General features: G+C 39.0%; 1 protein-coding gene across 1 annotated transcript; it reads right to left on the reverse strand.

Annotated features, from left to right (window-relative positions):
• Positions 1-525: 525 nt before the first annotated feature.
• Positions 526-15892, reverse strand: HIGD1C (HIG1 hypoxia inducible domain family member 1C). Its single transcript, XM_004601470.1, has 3 exons — positions 15799-15892; positions 7135-7269; positions 526-590 (listed from the first exon to the last, which is right to left on the reverse strand). Exons 1-3 carry the CDS (start codon positions 15890-15892, stop codon positions 526-528), a joined length of 294 nt encoding a protein of 97 aa, XP_004601527.1.
• Between the last annotated feature and the right edge of the window lie 10010 nt (positions 15893-25902).

Below are 25902 nucleotides of genomic sequence, written 5' to 3' on the forward strand. Positions count from 1 at the left end.
ACAGTGGGACTGTCTTCTCTTTTTTGGGGGGAAACCCTAGCAACAATAGTGAGTTATGTGTTGAAACATGGACTGTAACCAAGATAAAGCGTAAACGAAGTGAAACTTATCACTTACAAGGGCGGGGACTGGGGGGGCGGGAGGGGGCGGGAGGTATAATGGGGTGGTTGGTGATGGAATATGGGCACAGGTGAAGGGAAGGGTGTTTGAGTACTGTATAACTGACATAATCCTGAGAACTTTGTAACCCTCCACACGGTGATTCAATAAAATTTAAATTAAAAAAAAATTAAAAAAAAAAAAAAAGAAATCACACCCTAAGTTCGGAAAGATACCAACAAAGGCTATTTAGGATATTTTTGAGTTGACTATTTATGAATGTTGATTTGGAAATAAACTTCTTACACAATTTAGATTTACTAGATAATGCTATGATAATTCTGCTGATACTTCTGTAGTTCAATTTGATGCTTATTGAAAATTAATTCTTCATGTTAAATACTTTTCAGAACATTTTCTTTAGCTTCATTTTTTTGACACATCGAAGAACTGAGGTCTAATGTAATCCTTATACATAGAATAAAGGACACCTAGAAACAGAAAGACACAAATTAATAGAGCTTCCATGGGAAAAAAGCACAAGTTATCTTTTTCTTGTATTTTCCCAAAATAAATGTATAGCCCACAATTAACAAATGCCTTCCATTTCATTCTTGTTTGGTTTGGATCATATAAGTACACTCAGAAAAACAAACCAAGACTTGAATAACTTGTATAACTACATGTATGGTGTTACTATACCAACCATTTGTTTGAATTGTCAAATGTTGATAAAGATGTTAGGACAGTGGGAAGATTTTTACCAAGATAAAAACAATAATCACCTTTTATTTATTTATTTTTTGGTTTTTGGGTCACACCTGGCGATGCACAGGGATTACTCCTGGCTCTGCACTCAGGAATTACTCCTGGCGGTGCTCAGGGGACCATATGGGATGCTGGGATTTGAACCCGGGTTGGCCGCGTGCAAGGCAAACGCCCTACCCGCTATGCTATCACTCCAGCCCCAATCACCTTTTTTTAATTATTATTTTTTTTAATTGGTGAATCACTGTGAGACAAAGTTACAGACTTACAGGTTTTCATGCTTACGTTTCAGTCATATAATGATCAAGTGCCCAACCCTCCACCAGTGCTCATTTTCCACCACCAATGGTTCCAGCATCCCTCCCACCACCTCCACCCTGTCCCCTTCACCCCACCCTGCCTCTGTGGCAGGGCATTCGCATTTGCTCGCTCTTTCTTTTTGGGTGTTGTGGTTTGCTACAGAGGTATTAAGTAGGCATCTTGTTCGGTCTATAGTCTATTTTCAGCATGTATCTCCCATCCCTAGTGGGCCTGCCTAGCACCCTTTGCTTGGTGATCCCTTCTCTATCAGAGCTGCTTCTTCACCTAGCCTGTGAGGTCAGCTTCCAAGCTGTGGAGTACTCCTCTTGATACTTATCTCTACTTTTCTTGGGTGTTAGTCTCCCATTTTGTTACTTCATATTCCACAAATGAGTGCAATCTTTCTATGTTTGTCCCTCTCTTTTTGACTCATTTCACTTAACATGATACTTTCCATGTTGATCCACCTATTATGCAAATTTCATGACAAAACAATAATCACCTGAACTTAGCAATTATCAGTTTAGTTTTTAACTGAGACACAGTATCCCAGGGAAAGTAAAGATGAATGGATCCTAATCCTATTTCTAGAAATTTACAATTACACTTTTCTAAGGTATATTATAAACTAAATTTAGGTAGACAATTGAGATCAAAGGCTTCCTTAAGGATCCTAGGTGCATGCAGAAAAGAAGAAGCCTGAGTAATAGAAGAGCTGTTGAGTGGATTCCAGGGATATTAACAAATGTCGCACTCTGAAGGAGTCAGGGATTTAAACTACAACTCACCCGACCCCACCTCCCACCCCATGTGCCCATGCCAATCACTAAGTATAAATATAAATTGACTATTTAGCAGACCAAATCCTTGACTTAATTTTCCATCTGCTTTCTCCAATAATGCTTGTGATTATCTACAAAGAGTATACAGAGGATAAAGTGTCAATAAATTAGTTGTTCGGGGCTGGAGCAATAGTACAGCAGGTAGGGCATTTGCCTTGCACGCGGCCGACCCGGGTTTGATTCCCAGCATCCCATATGGTCCCCTGAGCACTGCCAGGGGTGATTCCTGAGTGCAGAGCCAGGAGTAACCCCTATGCATTGCCGGGTGTGACCCAAAAAGAAAAATAAATAAATAAATTAGTTGTTCTGAAAGTGAGATAGATGCATAAAATTCAAGTCAAACTTTTTGTAAAACTTGAATCATTTTGGTATCTATGGAAACAACATTCTCAGATACAAAAAAATTATAGAACTAATTTTCCTATACTTATTAGACACATAATTTTTACCTCTTGCCTACATGACTTATTTTTTAAAAATTGGTGCTCCCTGTAGTTCTAAGTTCAATTCCTTTTTGTTGTTGTTGGGTGACACCAGCAGTGCACAGTGAAAGGTAAAGTTTCCACCAGGTGTTCAGACATAAATCTGAGAATTAGGGAAGGAAGGACCTTCCTTAATCACTGGGTTGCCAAGTTTCCAATTTCTAGAACCACTCTCCTCTCTGTTGCCATTTCCACTGCCTTAATCAGATCCATTGCACTGAGTCTCTCTATATTTTCAAACTGTCCTTTGCAAAGTATCTAAGCTATGTTTCTTTTTCCTTGATATTTGTTTTGAGAGCTGATGATGGACTTGAAGTCACAGTAGTTCAATTCTTTACACACTAGTCTCACAATGGAGACGTTACTGGTGCCCATTCGAACAAATAAATGAACAATGGGAGAACAGTGCTACAGTGCTACAGTAACCAACGGGATGACAGTGCTACTGTTGCTGTAGCACTGTAGCACGGTCATCCCGTTGTTCATTGATTTGCTCGAACGAGCACCAGTAGCGTCTTCATTGTGAGACTTGTTGTTACTGTTTTTGGCATATGGAATATGCCACAGGGAGCTGTGCGGGCGGGATACTCTCAGTAGCTTGCTGACCTCTCTGAGAGGGATGGAGGAATCGAACCTGGGTCGGCCACGTGCAAGGCAAACTCCCTACCCACTGTGCTATGTCTCCAGTCCATACTGTTTCTAGCCTTGAAAAAATCCAGAGATTTTTTTTCTTGGTTTTTATTCTGTGGGAATGAATGATGGGATTCTGGGGTGCAGGGGTCAAGCAGCTGCATTTAACTAAGACCAGCAAGACATGATTAAAGGGCAGCAAAGCCTAAGAAGTAACCCAAATATTCTAAGTAACTAGATCTTTCCCATTGGTTAATTAATTTTGGAATTGAAAGTGGCAGACATCAAACAAACTAAAAAGCTCTAGATTTGGTAAATAAATTTTTGATTGGATTCATCACACTAGAGAACCAGAGCTCTGGACCATTTCCCAGGTTGGAGTGAACATTTTTCTTGCATGGAGCTGTGGATGCAGCATCATAGAAAAGCACTTCTCATGCTTGTGTGAGGGCCTGGTTTCCATCCCTGGCATCAAAAACAAACTGGAAACAAAAATCCCTTGAATGAGGGGGAAGGAAGATCTTGTAAGATAGAACCTGTTACACAGCCAAACTACACACATTATAAATCCTTTTAGCTTTTCCAAGGAGATCCAGGACACTCATGACAATGCATCTACATAAAGAAGGGGCAATAACAACATTTGTAAAAGATAGTTCAATACTGTTTGGGAATCAGAGAATCAGTCCAATCCATAGAAAATTAGTGTGGTCTACCAGGCCAGCTAGGAGTTTATGGAGCTCAGGTGGTTGACTGGTGGGTCCCTGAACCTACCAGTTGTTACTCCTGCAGTTCTGGAATGTGCAATAGATATACTCAGCCACTGTCAGAATATTCATCCTGGCTCCCTGACCAAGGACAGTTATGGTAGGAGAAACCAAGTGTGTGTCATTCTAACTGCCTCTTTCTACCAACATAGTAAAAGCTACATGGCATCCCTGACGTATTGTAGTCATGACATCAACAAGGATTTGAAGATACCAGAGTGGTGATTCCTACACACGCTCAGTTAATTTGTCTCTGTGCTCAGAAGACAAAAGGTCTTAGAGAATGACAAAAAAAGCTCTGTAAACTTAGGCTGTCATTCTAATTGCATTGCTGCTCAGATGTAGTTTCATTGTAGAGAAAGTCAATACAATCATTGCTAATGGTTACAGCTAAGGAATCTATTTTTTCCTCTATCTCTTTGAGTAAATACCATTAGAGTAGCCTGCTTTCACCTAACAGGATCAATGGTATGTTTTCATCCTCCAGTCTCAGGACTGCATGAGCTACCCAGCCCTCTGGCATACTCTGGTATGCCCAGATCTCTGCATTTCCTAGGACATAATATTAATCTAATAAAATGATTTGACATATCGGGGAGATGAAGTTGTTACTATCCAACATAGAATAAGGTATATATCTTATATACGTGATTATCTTATGGCATATTTTTACTACACCCATGTAAATTATTATTAAAGTCAATGAAAAAGTACACTCAAACAGACAGGATGGGTAATAACAGAATTTCAGAAATAAAGATTTGGGGTGGGTTTTTTTAGCCAACCCGGAGGTATACAAGTGTTACTCCTGGCTCTGTACTCAGGAATTACTACTGGCAATGATCGGGGAACAATATGGGATAGTGGGAATTGAACATAGATCAGCCGCATACAAGGCAAATGCCCTTCCTGCTATACTATCTCTCTGGTCTAGAAATAAAGATTTGGATCAACACAGCAGTTGACCAAAAGTAACCAAAGGACAAAGGAGTTTTAATGGCAAGTGGACACAGTTCCCCCACCTATGGTTATCAGACCAGTGGCAGAAACAAAGATTGTGATAGTAATGAACATTTTGGAAAAAAAATTATGAAAATTTACTTTTAATTCCTGAATTCATGAGCCAGGAGTAACCCCTACGCATCGCTGGGTGTGACCCAAAAAGAAAAAAAATTAAAAAAAGAAGGCACAGTTGATGCAGCATCCAAGTCTCCCCATGCTGCAGCACACTTCTGCCCATCAGATGGCTTACCTGTTTGACACAGGGCAGAAATAGGGGACTGCTACCATGGTTGTGCTGAATTTCCTCCTTTGCCTTGTCTGGGTCTTAGCCAGGTTCCTTCTTATTCCCTAATGAAAAGATTATCTTTCCCTCCATCACTCCATTCAGCCCATTGCAAAATTTAGAATGATGAGAAATCCAGAAGGTTCCATTTCATCTTGCATGTTCCAGCTCATCCTTGAAGGGTCCAGATATTTCTAGTTTTTCCCACTTTGCATCTCACTTTTCTTTCTCACTGTTTGCCCTGCATACTGCAGGTCTGAGACCATGATATATTAGCTAAAGCTTCATGTTTACAATGGAATACCCATAATGAATCATATATTACTAATATTTTGACTTGTCAAACGCTGATTAATTACTATACCAATATACTATACTTATGTGCCTTTGTTTTTTTTCCTCTGCCTAGAATCTTTTTTTTTTTTTTTTTTGCCTTTTGGGTCACACCCAGCGATGCTCAGGGGTTACTCCCGGCTTTGCACTCAGGAATTACTCCTGGCGGTGCTTGGGGGACCATATGGGATGCCGGGGATCGAACCCGGGTCGGCCGCGTGCAAGGCAAACACTCTACCCGCTGTGCTATCGCTCCGGCCCCTCACTTGTTCTTTCTTAACATCAACCAAAATTTTTAAGTAACTCAGGTAACTAAACAGACTTTTGTTAGAGCTATCTGATTTAGCTGTTTATAAACTTGAATTAACCAGATAATTTTATACTTTTTATTTGGATTTGACTGTGAAAGTCTTGATTAATTTACAAAGCAATTAAAAAAGACTTTCCTTTTGCTAAAACATCAAATAAAAGAGATCAAGATTATTGAGATGTGTGAATCCAAAAAAATTTTGCCACATTAAACTACCTTAATGATTGTAATTACTACCAAAATAGTCTGGAACTATAACTTCTGCTCTAAACTGAGTGAAAGAGTGTAGGAATACTGATCATTTTATTATAGAGAACTACAGAACCCACAATCCTAGTTATTCATTTATTGTTTTTTGGAGGGGCACACCTGGTGGTGTTCAGGGTTTACTCCTAGATTTGTGCATAAGGATCATTTTTGGTAGGACTGAGGAGACCATACATAGTGCTAAAGATTGAAAGATTAAACCTAATAGGCTGCGGGGCTGGAGCCATAGCACAGCGGATAGGGCGTTTGCCTTGCACACGGCCAACCCGAGTTGATTCCCAGCATCCCATATGGTCCTTCAAGCACTGCCAGGATTTATTCCTGAGTTCATGAGCCAGGAGTAACCCCTGTGCATCACTGGGTGTGACCCAAAAAGCAAAAATAAATAAATAAATAAATAATACAAAAAAAAAAAAACCCCAACAACCCTAATAGGCCGCGTGTAAGGCAAGTGCCCTACCTGCTGTACTGTCTTTCCATCCCCAACCAACTATAGTTCCTTAGGTTTTTTTCCCCCCCAGTGCTTAAAATCCTAAGAAATTAAGACTGTAATTGAGGGCTTAAGTGATAGTACAGTGGGTAGAGCATTTGCCTTGTACGTGGTTGACCCAGGTTCTATCCCTGGCATTCCATATGGTCCTCCTAAGCATCACCAGGAGTAATTCCTGAGTGCAGAGCTAAGAATAATCCCTGAGGATAGCCAGGTGTGACCCAAAAAGCCAACAACAACAACAAAAAAGACTGTAACTGAGCCCTAACCTCAAGCAAGTGAAGACTGCTGTCTTTCTCACCATTCCTCCTCCAATGTATTAATATCGATACATATGTATAAAAGGAATATTTATATTCTAATATGCATATATAAAATAAAAATAATCTTGGGGCTAGACAGGTAGTAGCTCTTGTGCCAGAACACATACCTCACATGCAGAGACCCTGAATTCAATCCCTGCACCCCCCCCTTAGTACTATAGATCTATCCCTTCATGATATCCAATAATATCAATAATATTAAAGTGAGCTGAATGCAGATATAAATTAAACAGGTTACCTAGAGTCACAGCTCCCACAACAAATCCTTGGGCGGCAACTCTCATGTGAATAAGATGAATGGACATTTTCTGGTATCTTCTGTGCTTTAATTTGTAAAGACCATAGGAAACCACAGTCACAAAGCCCGCTATCCCTGTAAATGTTAAAAGTGAGGTAATATAAATATCAGGTTAGAATTCCCAAGTGCCTAGAGTGTTGAGCAAAAGACTGTTCAAAGGATCTGCACTGTGAAATAAAATGCTGGATACCAACAATATCTTGTAAACAGTCTTGCTGGACTTGACCACTGGATTTTAAGATCCTCAATATTCATGGATTTAGTATTCCTACATATACAGAATAATCAAAGTCAGCATCTTGAACAGGTATTTGTTTTTTGTGTTATTTGGCTTTGGGCTTCTGGGACACCCCTCCTTGGCAGTGCTCGGAGCTTACTCCTGGCTATGTGCTCAGCACCTGAGGTGCTGGGAGGGACCAAACATGGGTTGGGAAACCAAACCCCTAGGCTAGGCAGCACTTCACCTGCTGGACTATCTCTCAGGCTGAAGATAAATCTGTGCACCTCTATTCATTACAGTATTATTCACATGAACCAAGAGGTGGAAACAACCCGAAAATGAATGGTTAAACAAAATGTGGTATAATCCATACTGATAGCAAAAAAGCTCAGTACACTCTACACATACTACAGTGAATATTATTCATCCCTTAAAAAAGAAGGAAATCATGTTCATGACATGACTTGGGTGAATCTTGAGGCTATCAAGGAGACAGAGACACAGTGCAGAGGGTAGGTAGGATGCTAGCCTTTCATGCAGCCAACCTGGGTTTAATCCCTGGCACCAAAGGTGGTCTCCCCAGTCTTGTCAGGCACGGTCCCTGAGCACAGAGCCAGGAGTAAACCCTGAGCACTGCTGGGGGTGCTAAAAAAAAACAAAGCAAAAAAGAAGCTAAGTCAAATAAGCTAGTCACCAAAAGACAAATAGTGTCTGGTTTCATTTATATGAGGAACCTACAGTAGCTAAACTCAGAGAAACAGGAAGTAGAATGGAAAGGCTTTGAAGGACTGAGAAGGGGGAAACAGAGTCACTGTGTAGATTGGTGTAAAGTCTTGATTTTTAAGGAGAAAAAGATTTTGAGATCTGTTGCATACAATGTGACAGTAATGTATGAATATTCATAAATGGCTAATAGAAATAAATTTTATGTTATGTGCTCTTTACCAGAATTTTTTTTTAAAGAAACAACATGGGTATAATCTCTTGTACCCAGGAGTCATTACTTGAAGCATTTTCAAGCTGGTAGGGACAGTCATAACTGAATTTTATTTTCTTTTATTTGGAATGAGTGGATCACGATTTTTTTTGAGGCAAAGGCAAGACCTATATATTTCATATTTCCAGTTATAACATATCCCAGAAAAGTCTGTACCATATGATATAGTAACTTGTTTCATGATTTTTACCTTTCCAAGTTATAGTGGCATGATTGTGCATGTGATAGGATCTTGTTCAGGATAAGTCATTTAGCCTGTGAATGGAGTAGTGATCAAGTAGTGATCAAGCATCCTGGCATCCATGGCTCTTTAGCATTTGGCTTACTCCTCTATTCTTGTCTTTAAGTAAGCAGTAAATCTGCTCATGTGACAAGTTTTATTCTTCTCTAAAAATGGGACAGTTAATGATAATTGAAAAGGTGGGAATCTATGCACACCTTGTATATGACTCTGGGGAAAACCGTGATGCTAGAAAAGTCCAGAATTTTATACGTTTATTTCTGTATCCCCTGTACTTGTCAAAGGGTTGAAAATATGCCATGATAAACAATGTATTAGCAATGTTAAACAATGATAAACAATGTTGTGGGTTCTAAAACAGAAAAACTAAGTAGGAAAGATTCTAGAAAGATATAGATTTTTGTCATTGTTTTTGTTTTGTTCATTGGCCACACAAAGTGGTGTTCAGGACTACTCCTGGCTCTGCACTCAGGGATCAATCCTAGGTGTCCTCAGGAGACCATATTCAATGTAGGCTATTGATCCAGGGCTGGCTGTGTGCAAGGCAAGGGCTCTAACCCTAAACTATCTCTCCTGCCTGAAAGATTTTTTTTTTTTGCTTTTTGGGTCACACCTGGTGATGCACAGGAGTTACTCCTGGCTCTGCACTCAGGAATCACTCCTGGCGGTGCTCAGGGGACCATATGGGATGCTGGGAATCAAACCCGGTCGGCTGCGTGCAAGGCAAATGCCCTACCCGCTGTGCTATCACTCCAGCCCAAGATTTTTTTTTTTAATGTGAGAATTTAATCAATGGCACCAAAGTTAACCAAATTTTAAAAATACTTTTTTTTTCCCCACAAATATTGGGCAGGGGAGATAGCTCAAAGGGCTGCAGGGTATGAATGGGTTCAATCCCTGGCACTGTGTGATTCCTTGCAACTCCCAGCACTGCCGAGAATCCCTGCCTCACCCCCAAAGATACACAGATATCGTTAGTGTAACTTATTGGTATAGAGAATAACTTGATTGTAGTTCAGATCAGAGGTACAAAATAGAAATAGGTTGAAATTTCATACAAAAGATAAAAAAATCAACAATAATAAAACTAGAGGAAAATAGATGACTTTCATAACATCAAAGACAGTGTGAGCCCAATATCATCAGGTGTAGCCCTGGAGGATCTTGAGCCAACTAGGGTGGCCCTGGGGAACCTATACTGCAGGACCTGAGTAGCACCAACAATCTCTGGTTCAACTCAAGAGTTAAGAATCACTGGGAATGATTCCCAGCCCCATGAGCACTGCTAGGGAGGCCCCTCCCCCCAGCAAATAAAAAGAAATGAGAGGGTAAGGTAGCACGGTTGACCCATTGTTCATTGATTTTCTCAAGTGGCCACCAGTAATGTCTCCATTGTGAGACTTGTTGTTACTGTTTTTGGCATATCAAATACGCCACAGGTAGCTTGCCAGGCTCTGTGGATCAGGCAGGATACTCTCAGTAACTTGCTGGGCTCTCCGAGAGGCACAGAGGAATTGAACCCGGGTCAGCCACGTCCAAGTCAAACGCTCTACCTGCTGTGCTATCACTCCAGCCTGAGGTAAGGTAGACTTAGAAAATGAAGCTGAATACTGTAGTTTGAAATAAGAATAAGGAACACTTTTGCAAGTATTAGGGTTTTCTCTTTGATCATATTAATCAATGCATATAGCCTTCTATTAATACCCTACTTCCTTTAATTTTGTAGATATGTAATAAGTAGGATAGAAAACTGGTTTTTGTATAGGGTAGAAAACATAGTTGATTTTTGTGAAGGATAGAAAATTGTAGTTAATTTTGTGCAGGATAGAAAAGAGCTCAAAGGGCTGGAGCACGTGCCTGAAATGCACCGCGTCCTTGATTCAATCTGTGGTTCCATTGAGAGTCCCAGGCTCTGCTAGTTCAGTCCTGATGATTCCCAAAACTGCAGGGTAGGCCACAGCACAAAGCTAAAAACAAAACCCAGCAAAGCAAAGGGAAGCAAAACAATGCAGAGCAAAGTGAAGAAATACAAAACAAAGCAAAACAAATCAAAACAGGAAGTTGATTGATAAGGGTAATTGTCTCTATGGTGGTGGGAGAAGTTAGGAAATAAGTGGAAATATTAATAAAAAATTGACTAAATAATCACATTTATGGGGTTGGAGCCATAGTACAGCCGGTAGGGCATTTGTCTTGCATGTGGCTGACCCAGGTTTGATCCCGGGCATCCCATATGGTCTCCCAACACCGCCAGGAGTAAGTTCTGAGTGCAGAGCCAGGAGTAACCCCTGAGCATCGCTGAGTGTGACCCATAAAGAAAACAAATCACACTTATGTCTTGTGGCCTACATAGCAATAAATGAAATTGAAATTAAAACAAGCACAGGACTGGAGAGATAACTCAAGGGACCGATGCACTTTCTGAGCCTGCTGGATGCTAGGGTTCAATGGGACAGCACCACATGCTTGCCTGAGCACTTTCAGAAGCTGTCCTGAGCACTGTGCCAGGAGTAGTCCCTGAATATTAAAACTCCCCTCAAATAAAATGACAAACGCAGAAACAACAAAAAGCAAATAATAGTAAGTCATTGATGACTGTTGGATAACATTGAGTTGTCCTTGCTCCTCCCGCAGGTAGCTTAGGTTTATTGAGTTACTCCCACAAAAGTGCTCCTGAGACATACCCAATTCCAGCAACCACTAATAATACTATATTGCTTTTGTCCTTCCTTTATGTAATTTTCATGGTTTAGCAATGTCCTTTTTGTATAGACACAGGAAGACAGTTGATGCTATGCTTTTGTAACATGGGAGTTAATTGACTCCAAATAATATTTATTCCTGGGCATCCATCATATTTACATGAGTTAAAGCTCAGTTGCTTTTACTTCCTAACACCCCCCTAAAAAGGGTCCTGACGAAGGGACTGGATGGATCTAGGGCAAGCTGTAAGCTACCCTGGCATCTAAAGTGGACAAAGCACCTTAAGTATAATAAGTAAAGACATGGTCATGGAATAAACTCTGTCATGACCCAAGTAACTGAATAAGGACCCTGCTGGGCTTAGAAAGACTAACTTGGCCTGATGACTGTGCTCTAGAATATATAGTAAAATGTCCCTAGGAAGAGCCAATCTTTAAGCTTAATATATCTCTTACTGTGTTCATAAAAAATGACTAGAAATAGTCACTGTCACTGTCATCCCGTTGCTCATCTATTTGCTCAAGCGGGCACCAGTGACGTCTCCATTGTGAGATTTGTCGTAACTGTGTTTGGCATATCAGATACGCCACGGGTAGCTTGCCAGGCTCTGCCGTGTGGGTGGGATACTCTCGGTAGCTTGCCGGGCTCTCTGAGAGGGGCGGAGGAATCGAATCTGGGTTGGCCGCGTGCAAGGCAAATGCCCTACCGCTGTGCTGTCGCTTCAGCCGAGAAATAGTATAAGAAATAAATGTACTATGATTGTTTAAATGGATTACTATCTGAGGAAAGGAGAAAGCAACACACCCCAGAGGGAATCCTGCCCTTGAGTGGATCTCCTAGTAATCTAGAGTGCTGAACCCTCAGATGAGATTTTGTCCTTGAGTTAATCTCCATGAACTTCCCCTGAAGAAGTGGCTTTACCTGTTTGTTGTTATGACAATGTTCAACCCCACCATGTGTATCCCCACCCTTCATGATTTCTATATGACTATGCTGTAAGGCTTACAAGGGATAGAGGACTTTGAGGTGTACGAGGAGACTAGGATGATGGAACTATGATGACTGTAACTTTGACTATGATTGTGCTGTAAGGGGAGAGATCAGACTACAATTGTGCTGTAAGGGGGGAGATCGGACTACGCTGGGGAGGAGAGAGAAACAAACTGTCTATCAACCAGCCTGGGTCCTTCATCCATCTGTCACCTTGGGCTGGCCAGGGGAATGGCTCTTGGCCACTGAAAGCTCAAGTCGCACACGTGCCCACCCATGCCTTTCCTTTGAAATTCACAGATGACAAGCACATGGAAGCAAGTATATTGAAACACTTTCATTGTTACAGGTTCTATAAGTTACATGATATTTCTCTGGAGAGAACTCAGGAAAGATATAAAAAGTGATGTTCAACTAAACATACTTTCTGTCCTGGGTATTCAAATTTGGGGAACATATTCCAAAGATAAGCAAAAGTAAAGAAAGTGACACAATACTATGCTATGTAGGGAAAAATTAAACTACCGATAGCGCAGAAGGTAGGGCATTCGTCTTGCATGCGGCCAACCCGGGTTCGATTCCTCGCCCTTCTGGGAGAGCCTGGCAAGCTACTGAGAGTATCTCACCTGCACGGCAGAGCCTGGCAAGCTCCCTGTGGCATATTTGATATGCCAAAAACAGTAACAACAAGTCTCACACTGGAGATGTTACTGGTGCCCACTCGAGCAAATCGATGAATAATGGGATGACAGTGACAGTGACCCAAACAAATACAACAATCATCATTAAAATAAATATATATGATAAGAACTAATACAGAAATATGTGATAAGAAATATCATATATGAACTAATACATATATTTTCATAAGAAATACTAAGATTGGGGTGGTGGTAGTTCAAGTGATAGGCAAGTAGGGCTCTTGCCTGAGCATAGAACCAGGAGTTTGCCATGATCATCACCAGATGTGGCCCAAAAAAAAACCAAGGAAGCAAAGCAAAACCCCAAAACAATAGCAACAACAAAACCAGCCAGAAATGTTAACATGGGCCAGATAGATAGTACAGTAGGTGAGGCACTTGCTTTACACTCAAGCAACAATAGTTCAATCACTGGCATCCCACATCTGGTCCCCTGAGTACTACTGGAGTGATCTCTGAGCATAGAGCCAGGAGTAAGGTGTGAGCATTACTGGAATTATCCCAAAAAACAAAAGAAAAAGAAGAAATGTTAGTAAAAGACACAAAACCGAATACCAAATCAACATATAGTTTATTCATTTGGGGGCCACACCAGGCAGTGCTAAGGGATCGGGTCATACCTCATGGTACTTGGAGTCATGTACATGGGTGCCAAGATTTGGATCATTATCACAGCCAAGACACATGAAATACAAGTGCCTTAACCTCTGCACCTTCTTTCTGGTACAACATGTAGTTCAGTTATATAAAGTGAATGCATGGGCCTTAACTGTGATTATAAGACAAACTTAATCATTATATATAGACAACTAATGATTTAAGATAGTAAATCTGCTTTGTAAATAATATACATAGCATTCTCTATCCTGCAACAGGAAATACATAATACTTATTGTTAAAATGACAATAACTAAACTGTTCAGTAATATATAACCAAATATTAACATTATTTACTTTTGAAAGCATTGTTCTCTTTCCATGATCAAACAAAGCTGTGTTCTAACGTAAATTGATTTTTAATTTTTATAATTGATGCCAGAACCTTTGCTGTTTTTCGTACAGTGTTTCTGTACTTCATATATAATTGAATTTAGCTGGAAACACTTTTATCTTTCTACTTTAATCACCCAAAATGTTTCTAGAAAAATAATTTAATTTACAACAGGCACAGTGACTAATCTTTTTATTAAAGTGATCCATTCAAATTTAATGGGGTTTTTCAATGTTTTTCTAGTTAAAATAAAAACATGAGGAAGTTCAATAAATCACCATAAAATTATTTACTTCCAATTATTGTGAAACTCTTTTGAAACCTTAAACGAAGGGCTATCACAAATATTAAACTATTTCATATTAATAGTAATTTTTAGTATTAATTTAATATTAAATCTTAAACTAAGGGGTTCTTCTGTAAAGTAAAATCTTATTATTCTTGAAATGTGAATAATAAAATTTATAAAGCTGCTAGATTTGGAATAGCACTTAGTAGAAACATATGATGTATACACATTTAAAAGGTTTATGTGATTGATATGGCTTAAAATTATCTGTCTCATTTAAAGAAATAATTTTAAGTTTCCTGGCAAAATAAATACAAAACCCCACAGCAATAATATATATAAATATATATATAAATAATGCCTAGGGCAGCCTAAATACCCAAAAGAGAAAAATAAGATTTTAAGGCATATTATTGCTGATCTAATCTGTAATTAAACTGATTTAATCAGTTTTTTTGAAGTTCACATACCTATAATATTTTCTCAAAATGTAAGCATAATAAGAATGTGTTGGGAAAGGCTAGGGAAGCTCCAGGTTTAATTATAATATCACTTCTTTAATCTGTACTTTCACCACTATACTTAACATGTCAAACACATCAGAGAGCCAGTTAAAAGAGTTCCACAAAGTTCATGAATCCCACAAAGTTCATGCTTTCTGGCATATGGATTCATTCAGAGCTTCTTTATTTTTTGACTTTTTTTTTTTAGCAATTCTCTCAGGTTTAGATCTGCAAACTTCTGGTTTTATAGAACAATGGGTTTTTTTAATGGAACTCACAATAATGGAAGAAACAGAACAGAAACAGAACAATGAATACACATCATACATAAGGACTGAGTTGGAAGAGAAAGATTCAAAGTCATACGGATGGTGGTGAAAGGTTTTGGGTACTTTGGTGGTGGTGGTGAAGGTGCATTAACTCTGTATAAATCATAAATGCTAGCACTGTTATAACCATATTATGTAAACTATAGTACAGATAAGAAATTTAGGCAAATAACAAATATAGAAAGTGATAGATAAAGTGATGGTATAGAAAAAAATTTTAAAAGAATTTTGTTATTTAGAGAACAAGATTACAGAGAGGACAAAGAGACATATTCCTCTCAATAGTCCTTAGCAGACGTAGTAACCAGATTCTGCTACTGCTGATCCTGAGTCCATGGATAAAGTCCATCAAGAAATTTACAGAGATGGAGGACTAGTAATTACAGGTACACTTCTAATTAAAATGGACTAAGTAGAATAAAATTTGAAGTTTCATAGTAATGATGGCTAACATTTAGGAGAGACTTACCATGTATTAGAAACTCTTCTGAAAGTCTAATTCGTAATCATGGTTAGAGTCAGTTAGCTGCAGTTATATGAAAAGATTAAATTATATAAAACATTTCAATTCTCAAAGATAGTGGGTAAGACATTTAGCGTTATTCCAGTTTTCCAGTGTTCAGTCAAGACAAATACTTACCGACAGGGATAAAAGGATAATCTCTAGATTTCCTGATGAGTCGGGATAACTGGCCTTCATCCTCATTTGCTGACCACTGGTTATCAGAAGACATTTTCTCCCTGGTAACAGTAGGTGATAAATGTGGTGGTTGTGAATCATTAAGAAGAATCCATCTACCTTCTCCCATTAGACTCTTGATTATGTGTTCTTCTGTCTTTGTTTGACATGTCTGTTCAATTGAAATAGCCACCTTCTGTTTGTATCTTTCATTATGGACTCTTTTTATATGAAGTTGGTAAGAGAAAAGTTTATGAAGAAAGTTATCAGATTACTTAAGTACAAGGTAAAAGCATAGGCCAGTGGGAACCTTAGGATTTCTTTCACAAATAATAAAGCCATGATTTCTTTCACAAACTGTCATTTAAAGGAATGATGACAATTCCAACAAAACAAATTTACTTCCATATTTTTGGATGAGTACTCCAATTCTGCAGTATGCATAAGATACTAGAAACTCACTGATATATTTTCCCAAGTACCTACCATGTGCCAAGTGCTATGCTAGACAACAAAAATAATCTTTGTCTATAAAAAAGTCACAAAACCCAGTATAATCACAGCACAGTGTAGCAATACCTTAATCTGTATCCATATGGATCAATCTACATACATATTTGACCCCCAAATTCAACCAGGATGTCTCCATCCATCGTATGAATAAGTTTTATCACTAAATGTAACTAGACAAATGTCAGAAATACAATATCTTTGACTCACCCACCACCTGCTGTTTTTCTCCTGATGTTCCTTGAGCTGGAAACCCCAGCACAGAATAAGCTTTGTAAGATGCAATTTCCAACTAATTAATCATGAGAAAACCCATGAACACCACTCAAGGGGAGTGGCTAGCTGTAACTGTTTTCCACCACCCTGATGATGAAATGCCCTAGAAGCAGCACAGGGACCACAAGACTTAGGACTGTACACAAGGTTAACAAACTTCTCTTTGCAAGGAGGACTGCAGTGACAGTACAGCAGGTAGGGCATTTGCCTTGCACACAAATGACCCTGGTTCAATTCCTGGCATCCCACATGGTCACCCAAACACAGGAATAATTCCTGAGAGCAGTGGTAGGAGTAACCCCTCAGCATTGCTAGTGTGGCCTAGAAACAAAAATAAAAGGAAAAAGAAGAAGAAGAAGAAGAAGAAGAAGAAGAAGAAGAAGAAGAAGAAGAAGAAGAAGAAGAAGAAGAAGAAGAAGGAGGAGGAGGAGGAGGAGGAGGAGGAGGAGGAGGAGGAGGAGGAGGAGGAGGAGGACGAGGAGGAAGAGGAGGAGGACGAGGAGGAGGAGGAGGAGGAGAAGGGAGAAGGGAGAAGGAGAAGAAGAAGAAGAAGAAGAAGAAGAAGAAGAAGAAGAAGAAGAAGAAGAAGAAGAAGAAGAAGAAGAAGAAGAAGAAGAAGAAGAACAAGAACAAGAACAAGAACAAGAACAAGAACAAGAAGAACAAGAAGAAGAAGAAGAAGAAGAAAGAGGAAGAAGAGAAAAGAGGAAGAAGAGGAAGGAGAGAAAGAAGGAAGAGGAAGAAGAAGGAAGAAGAAAAAGAAGAAGGAAGAGGAAGGAGGAGGAGAAGGTCACTTAGCCATATTTTCTCTCTTCTTTCCAACCATTTTTTCTCTCTTCTTTCCAACCATTTTTCTCTCTTCTTTCTCATCTCATGTATTCTAGTGGATTTGACTATGCTTTGATCCCTTGGTGCACGGAATGGGTTGAATCAAAGAACTACACACATAACTCTGTGTGAAGAGACATGCTGAGTGTTTAAAACCAGGAGGTGAACCATCAGGAGATTCTTCGTAAGCACCCCCGAAGGATGAAAATCTCTATGAAGGTGACTAAGGGGGCAGGAGCCTGATTGTCCTGTGTGACAGGTTCAAGTAGGAACCAACTAAGTCTGGCTTATTTTGTTTTGGTTGACTCAATTGACTGCTGGTTTTGGCAGGTAGAGATTCTACATCTTTCTTTTTTTTTTTTTCTTTTTTGCTTTTTGGGTCACACCCGGCGATGCTCAGGGGTGACTCCTGGCTTTGCACTCAGGAATTACTCCTGGCGGTGCTCGGGGGACCATATGGGATGCCAGGGATCGAACCCGGGTCGGCCGCGTGCAAGGCAAACACCCTACCCGCTGTGCTATCGCTCTGGCCCTGAGATTCTACATCTTTCTAACAAGAAGTCTCAGATGTAAAATAAGTCTCAGTTAGAGACACCTTTTTTCTTTCTTTTTTTTGGTCACACATGGCGATGCACAGGGGTTACTACTGGCTTTGCACTCAGGAATGACTCCTGGCAGTGCTCAGGGGACCATATGGAATGCTGGGGATCGAACCTGGGTCGGCATGCAAGGCAAATGCCCTACCCGCTGTGCTATCGCTCTAGCCCCTAGAGGCACCATTTAAAAAAAAATTAAACACTATGTTTACAATGTTATTTATTTATCTACTCTTCAATTTTTAAATTTTATTTTCATAAGGCTGTTCACATTAATTGATTATATTCAATATTTCAATCATACTACCTTTACACCTTCCCACCACCATTATTTAGAATTTTCCCACCACCACTCAAGCCTGCCTGCCACAGGCAGATGCTAGGTAATTTTTCTGTTGCTTGTTATGAATATCATGAGATGATGTGCAGTAATGAAAGTGGCTGCACACTCCCGGAATTCTAAAATTGTAAATAATTTGGGTCCAGAGATATCTCTGCAGCAAGCTAATTCATTCTGAGATTCATTTGTGAGTCTCTAGATCAAGGTTGTTAATGTGCTTAAAGGGCACCTGGAGGCAGTTTGTGGGTGTGACAGCCAGGACCCCTGAAGGGGCGGGGAGATGGGGAGGGACAGACTGTCCCTGCCGCCATGTGGCCTGAAGTCTTTAGTCCCTGGTCCCACGTACCTGGGCTTTTCTTCTGGAAGTTTGTGGCGACAAGTGGTTCATTTGAGTAAGCGGAGAAAGAATACCTAATCCATCTGAGGTGCCCTGGTGTAATTGGCTCGGCATGGGGCCCAGAGAAATCTCCGTTGTCTTCCAGGATTCATTCCTGAGTCCTACAGTGTTGTTTATAATGCAGTGTTTCAGGCATTCAGGCATTCAGTGTCCCGACATGAATCCCATCACCAGTGTGACCATCCCTCCACCAGTGTCCCAAATTTCTTACCCACTCCACCAAGCCTGTCCCTTTAGTAGGCACAAACAAATGTACTTTGTTTCTTATAGCATAATGGCAAATGGAATTATCAGAAAATAAATTCATAAAAATCAATTTGTAATAATTTTATATCTCCCAATGGTGTTATTAAGGTCATTGCCTGAGAATTTACTGAGCTGGTTGGTGCTGATTGTGCCTTTTGTGTTATTGTTTTTGCTCACTGAACTTTGGTTGGCTTCTATGCAGTTTTCCCATCAAAGTTTCTGTGCTCCTACTGGGTTGTTAGTTCTGTGAAATATGGAGGAGGAACTGTGTGGCTGCATGTGTAGTCCTGTGCTTCAGGAGCCGTGGGACTGGGCTGTTTATAAGTCAGAGGAGGTTGGGCGTGGTGTTAACTGGGCATCTCTAGAAGGAAGATTCCATTCCAAGAAGGCCTCTGAGTTTTCACCCCAGAGATCAATCTACCTGGGATGACTGTGGTTTGGTGGCTTTTGGAGATTAGCTGTGCAGTTGGACTGTTGGTATGTCAAACCTTATTGTCTCTACTGGAAGTCTGCCAGGCAACAAAATGGCTTCCTAGAATTCCTGCCTTCACACCATCAACAAGGCGTTTTACACTGAAATTGTGGGTATTTAAAGACATTCAAGTCAGCCATCTCTGGATTCTGGGGAAGCACAGTGTTTTTTATTGTGTGTGTGTGTGTAATTAAAAACACATTTTAAGGCACTGTGATTTATAAATATATTCATGATTGAGTTTCAGGCAAGGGATGTTCCAACACCACCTCCCATCACTAGTGTCAACTTCCCTCCACCAATGTCCCATTTCTCATGCCTCCCTGCCTGTCTCTACAATATGCATTTTTAAATACACTGTGATTTACAACACTGTTACTGATACACTCCAGCTTGACACCACCCCCAAAGTGACCACTTCCCTCCACTGTTGTCTCAGTGTCTCCCTTCCTCCCTCTTTCCAATTCTCAGTTTCTGTTGCCTTGGGTCAATTGTTATTCCTCTACTTTGTTCTTATTATATCTTGCACACACAAGAAATTCTTTTGCATGACTGATGTTTCTGCATATGGTGCTGGGGATCCAACCCAGGTCGACCTAGCATGACTAGCACTCTATTTGCTGTACTACTGAAGCCGTTAGATTTTCCTGTAGCTTCCCCTTTTTATGAGGGGTTTCACCCTTCTCTAGGTGTTGCCTCAGTTTCTGCATCTGGGTCGTCTTTGAGTTTCTCTATCCCCAAAGAGCTCAGCATTTCCATCTCAAAGGGATGTGGTCTTCATACCTTTGGGCTCCTTCAGGGGCTACTTCAGGGTTTTATCCTCCCAACACTCATGGTTCCTGGAGCACAGCTGAGAGTAAGCCTTGAGAACCCCCAGGTGTGGCTCAAAATAAAGTGCATTACAGGGACCAGGATGTATATCAGTGTTAGAGCACACTTCTCACATGTATGAGACCCTGGATTTGACCCCTAAATAGACAATAGAGAATACAACTCAATGTTCTAAGGATCGAACCCTGGTTGATCATGTGCAATGCCATTGCCCTACCTGCTGTACTATCTCTCTGGTCCCAATAATCTACTTTTAAATACTTTTTCTCATCCTAAAAAATCCATTAGGAGTCACTTGTCATTCTACTACTACAATCTACCCACTTCTAGATTGAGGGAATCACTAATGTCTATATATTTGTCTCTTTAACATGAATGAAATCATTCAATATGTGGTCTTCTATGACTGATTTCTTTGATTTACTATAATGTCATCATAGTTCATCCACACTGTAGCATATATTAATACTTCACTAATTCTATTGCCAAATACTATGTCATTATATGAACATCCACATCTATTAATCTACCCTGGTTGATTATGTTGACAGACATTTGAACCATTTCCACTTTTTATATTATAAATAATATTGCTACAAACATTTGTGTGTATATTTTTATGTATAGGTATATTTTAATTCATCTTGGAAATTCCATGTAAATATTGCTAAGTCAATATTGAATATTTTGAAGAATTTCCAAGCCATATTCCAGGGTGAAACACCATTTTCAATTCTCACCAACAGTATTTAAGGGTTCCAATTTCTCCACATATTTGTTAGCTCGTGTTATAGTCTTTCTTATTATAGTCATCTGTGTAGGTACATGAAGTACTATCTCACTTGCAAAAACCTAATTAATGATGTTGAATATTTTTATAGGTACTTATTAGTCTCATGAGGAATATCTATATTTTTTCATTTAAAATTTATTAGTATTGAGTCATATTCTTCATCTATTCTGGCTACAAGTTTATCTATTTATAGTTAGCAAATATATTCTCCCATCCGATGTTATCATTTGTAGCACAAAGTTTTTAAAATTTTTTTATTTTATGAAGTAGTTCACAATATTTGATTGCATTTAATATTCAAACACCAATCCCGTCACCATTAACCTTCCCACCACCATATTTCTGATGTTTCCATACCGAACCCCAACCGCTGCCCCAAAGCAGAACTGAAATAATATATCTTGTATTGTTTGTTATGAAAGACCAGTAAAAATACAAAAACACAGTTTTCTTAGAGGAAAGAGTGTGAACATTGTCATATTTCACTCAGGGGTCAGTAAGTCCTTCTATAAGAGATCACTAATGTGTTGTTAAAGGTTGAGCCTTGTGTGCCCACACATATATATATATTATATATATGAAAATATATCACTGTCATCATCATTGTTGTCTCTTTGCTTATCAATTTGCTCGAGCGGGCACCCCTACCTTAGTTCCTGTAAACAGGAATGAGTATGGAGATACTTGGCGTGAGGGCTAGTCATCCCCTGACAGCAGACCTTGACAGGCGGCCGAAGGGCCACCGTGCTCTGGCGGCCAGAGAAAGGATCACCAACTATAATGTAGTCGAAGGCCATGCGGGGGAAGGGAGTTGCGGGCTGAATGAGGGCTAGAGACTGAGCACAGTGGCCACTCAACACCTTTATTGCGGGCCGTAGAAGCTAAATAGAGAGAGAGAACAGAAGGGAATGCCCTGCCACAGTGGCAGGGTGGGGTGGGGGGAGATGGGATTGGGGAGGGTGGGAGGGATGCTGGGTTTACGGGTGGTGGAGAATGGGCACTGGTGAAGGGATGGGTTCCCGAACTTTGTATGGGGGAAGTATAAGCACAAAAGTGTATAAATCTGTAACTGTACCCTCATGGTGATTCTCTAATTAAAAATAAATAAATTAAAAAAAAAAGAAAATGTAAACACACAAGATTAACCTGTAACAACATGTTTTGTGATCTCTTCTACAAGGGCTAGATGGCTCCATGTATTCAGTTATGCTATGGGGCAGTCCTGAGGGGTGGTTGGGAAAATTGGAAATAATGGTGGTGGTAAGGTGCAATAGTGGTGGGATTGGTGTTAGAATATTGAATGCAATAAATCATGAACAATTTTATAAAAATAAATTAAAAAATAATATTCCTGGGGAGGAGGAGGGCAGAGAAATGACAGAAGATTGGTTTGGCATTTCATCCTTTTGAAAATCAGTTTTGTTAATCTCATTTTTTCCATAAAACCTGCATAGAAAATGACATTTTTACTTTGCTTTTTTTAAATAATCAATGGTTTAATAATCATCCTGAAAAGTTTTAGACATACTATATTTCTATTATTTCATTCCTTACTACCCCACCCTTACTCAGAACTATCCTTCAATTATTTTACTGACCTTACTTTACTTTTTCTGTTAATATTTCCTGCATTATTGAATTTCTATTTAATTACATTTTTACATTCATACAGCTTTATATTGACATTGATACCTCAGCATTAAGTTTATCTTTTAGGTAATTTAGTATTCTGAGAATATAAAATTTACCCTTGCTATTTTTTTGCTAATTTCTTTGTTTGGATTCAGCCAAACAGAACTTGGCTCAGAACATAGAAGTACAGTGCCCTCCTCTTATCCACAAGACCTCCAGTGGATGCCTAAAATAATCAATAGTCCCTAATTCAATGTATACAATTTTTCTATACATACATGTAGTAAAGTTTAGTTAGGCACAGTAAGAGACTAAAAGGAATAACAATGTAGATGCAATATACTTTAGTAAAAATTTTACGAACTTAGCTTCTCTCTCTCTCTCTCTTTCCTCTCTCTCCCCCCACCTTGACATATCTAATTTACCTAATATTTGTGGACTATTCATTGACAACAGTAACTAGAACTATAGAAAGCTAACCTATTGATAAAGAATTTCTGTAGCAATTTGTACTAATTTTCAAAACAAAAGTATTTTTCTAAATAAATGTTTTTGTTAATATCCCACTAAACATGTAAATGTTGAGGTGGAAAGAATTTTACAGATCAGTATATGCCCTCATAAAATTATGCTTGCAGCTTGGGACCTTGTTATACAACTCTGCTATGACGAGATACTGAGTGCTCTTCAAGCTCTTCAAGTCTAGCATGGAAGATTTTTGATTTTCAATTTATTGTGCAACATGGTAGATTAAGTAAATACTTTCTTAAAAATGAGAGGATTTTAAAAAGACTGCATCTGGGGAAAGTGACTGTGGTTTTATAGCCCTCAAATTTATATCCTTTCCTTAAAACCCAGAAGACCTATATCCCACAAGCTTTGGTCTTGGTATTTTAACTTTAACATATATCAATATATTTTCTAATTTGTTCTCTTTTTTGATCCAATCATTAAACATTATTATGTTTTCTAATATAAGCATATATTTGAATTTTTCCATTTTTCTTTCTGATTAATTTCTAGTTTCATTTCATTGAGATTGCAAAAACTATGTCTGTATTTACTTGAGTTTTCTTAAATTTGTATTGACTTATTTTGTGACCTAGAATTTGATCTTTATTGAGAAATTCATGTGCATGGAAAGAATGTTAATTCTACTGTTTGGTGAAATATTCTGTATATATCTGTTATGTTGATTTGGTCCATAACATTGTCTACACCTGCTTTTTACCTTACTGTTGTCTGAACCATCTGTTTATTTTTGTAAATGGGGTATTGAAGTCTTCTACTATACTGTTGTTGACTTTTCCTTTCATATAAAATATATATGCTTGATATATTTAAGTATTCTTATATAATGTATGTTTATTTAAAACATTATAACTTCTGGTTGAATTAAAGTTTTATAAATAAATGATGATTTTTATCTCTTGTGAAAAAAAAACAGTAACAAGTCTCACAATGGAGACATTACTGGTGCCCACTCGAGCAAATTGATGAGCAACAGGATGACATGGTAACATGGTTATAATAGAGTTAATGTTTATGGTATTTCTTTAAAATTTTATTTTAGCTACCATGATTTACAATTTTATAATACTGTCAATAGTGGGGTTTTATGCAAACACTATTCCAACACCAGACTCTCCACCACAGTGCCCCTTTTTCTCCACCATTGCTTCAAGATCCTCCACACTCCCCCATCTCAATACCTCCCGCTCAGTCCCCACTTCATGCTACCGTGGTAAGCTCAGTTCTGTAGATCTGTTCTTAAATTCTTTTGCTTTTTGACCATTTGTTACCACCTTACTAAGCTGCTTTACATCTCCCATATGAGAGAGATCATTTGGTGTGTGTCTCTCTCCTTCTGGCTATCTTCATTCAGCCTGATCTCCTCCAGTTCCATTCGATAGTGACAAATTGCATAATTTCATCTTTTCTTATAACCGAGCAGTATTCCATTGTTTATATACATCATAGTTTTTTGGTTTTGTTTTTTGGGCTACACCTGGTGATACTCAAAGGTTTTTCTTGGCTGTTCACTCAGGAATCATTCCTGAAAGTGCTCAAAGAAACATATGGGATGCCAGGGATCAAACCAGGGTGGGGTGCATGCAAGGCAAACACTAGACTATTGCTCTGGTCCCATATATACCATAGTGTTAAATCCGGTTTTCTGGCCTTGGAGGGCAGATTTTGACTATTTTTAGTAGTGCTACTGTGAATAGTGCTGAATGGTGGAGTGTTTTGTTCTGAATAGTTTTAGGTCCTTGAGATAGATGCCCAGAAGTGGAATTTCTGAGTTACACGGAAGTTCAATTCCTAGGGTCCTTTTTTTTTTGAGAATTATTCATGTTATTTTCCCCAAAAGTTGAATCAGTTGACCTTCCCACAAGAAGTGAATGAGGTTTCCTTTTCTTGCATCAGGGTCAACACTGGTTATTTTTGTTCTTTGTGATGCATGCCAGTATCACTGATATGAGACATATATCATCATCATTTTGATTTGCATTTCCCTGATGATAAATGACGCATTTTATTTTTTATATATTTTTGATCATCTATATGTCTTCTTTGAGGAAGTTTCTGTTCATCTCTTTCCAGATTTTACGATGGGTTATTTCTCACTTTTTATATGTTACTACTTGTGACGTTCTACAAGTGCTTTATATATCTTGAATATGAATCCCTTGTCATACGGGTGGTAAGCAAATATTCTCTCCCATTCTGTGGGAGTGCATTTTTATTCTGATTGTCATTTCTTTGCTTTGCAGAAATGTCTTAATTTAATGTAGTTCCATTTTTTTATATTTGTTTTCATTTCCTTGGCTAATGGCATTGAATCACAAAGACATTTCTAAATTCAATGTCATGAAGAGTTATGCTAATATATTTTGGGGATTCAGGTCTGACATCAAGGTCTGTAATCCATTTTGACTTGACTTTTGTGATGGTATAAGAAAGGGGTCTGAGTTCATTTTTTTTACACATGACTGACTGGTTGTCCCAGCATCATATATTGAAGAGGTTTTCGTCACTTCATGCTCTTTACTCCTTAGTCAAAGATTAGAGGGCCACAATTTTATTCCATTGGTCTCAGAATCTGTTTTTATCCTATTACCACACTGATTTGATTATTACAGC

The sequence above is a fragment of the Sorex araneus genome, chromosome 2 (genome assembly GCF_027595985.1).
Source record: "Sorex araneus isolate mSorAra2 chromosome 2, mSorAra2.pri, whole genome shotgun sequence".
NCBI lineage: Eukaryota > Metazoa > Chordata > Mammalia > Eulipotyphla > Soricidae > Sorex > Sorex araneus.

Excerpts from the sequence above, each read along its gene's own strand:
- HIGD1C (XM_004601470.1), bottom strand. The coding sequence starts at position 15,892 with ATGTCTTCTGATAACCAGTGGTCAGCAAATGAGGATGAAGGCCAGTTA. Across the intron at positions 7,270-15,798 it reads TTATCCTTTTATCCCTGTCG|GGATAGCGGGCTTTGTGACT; the intron begins GTAAGTATTTGT and ends TAACATTTACAG. Across the intron at positions 591-7,134 it reads TGTGGGAGCTGTGACTCTAG|GTGTCCTTTATTCTATGTAT; the intron begins GTAACCTGTTTA and ends TTCTGTTTCTAG.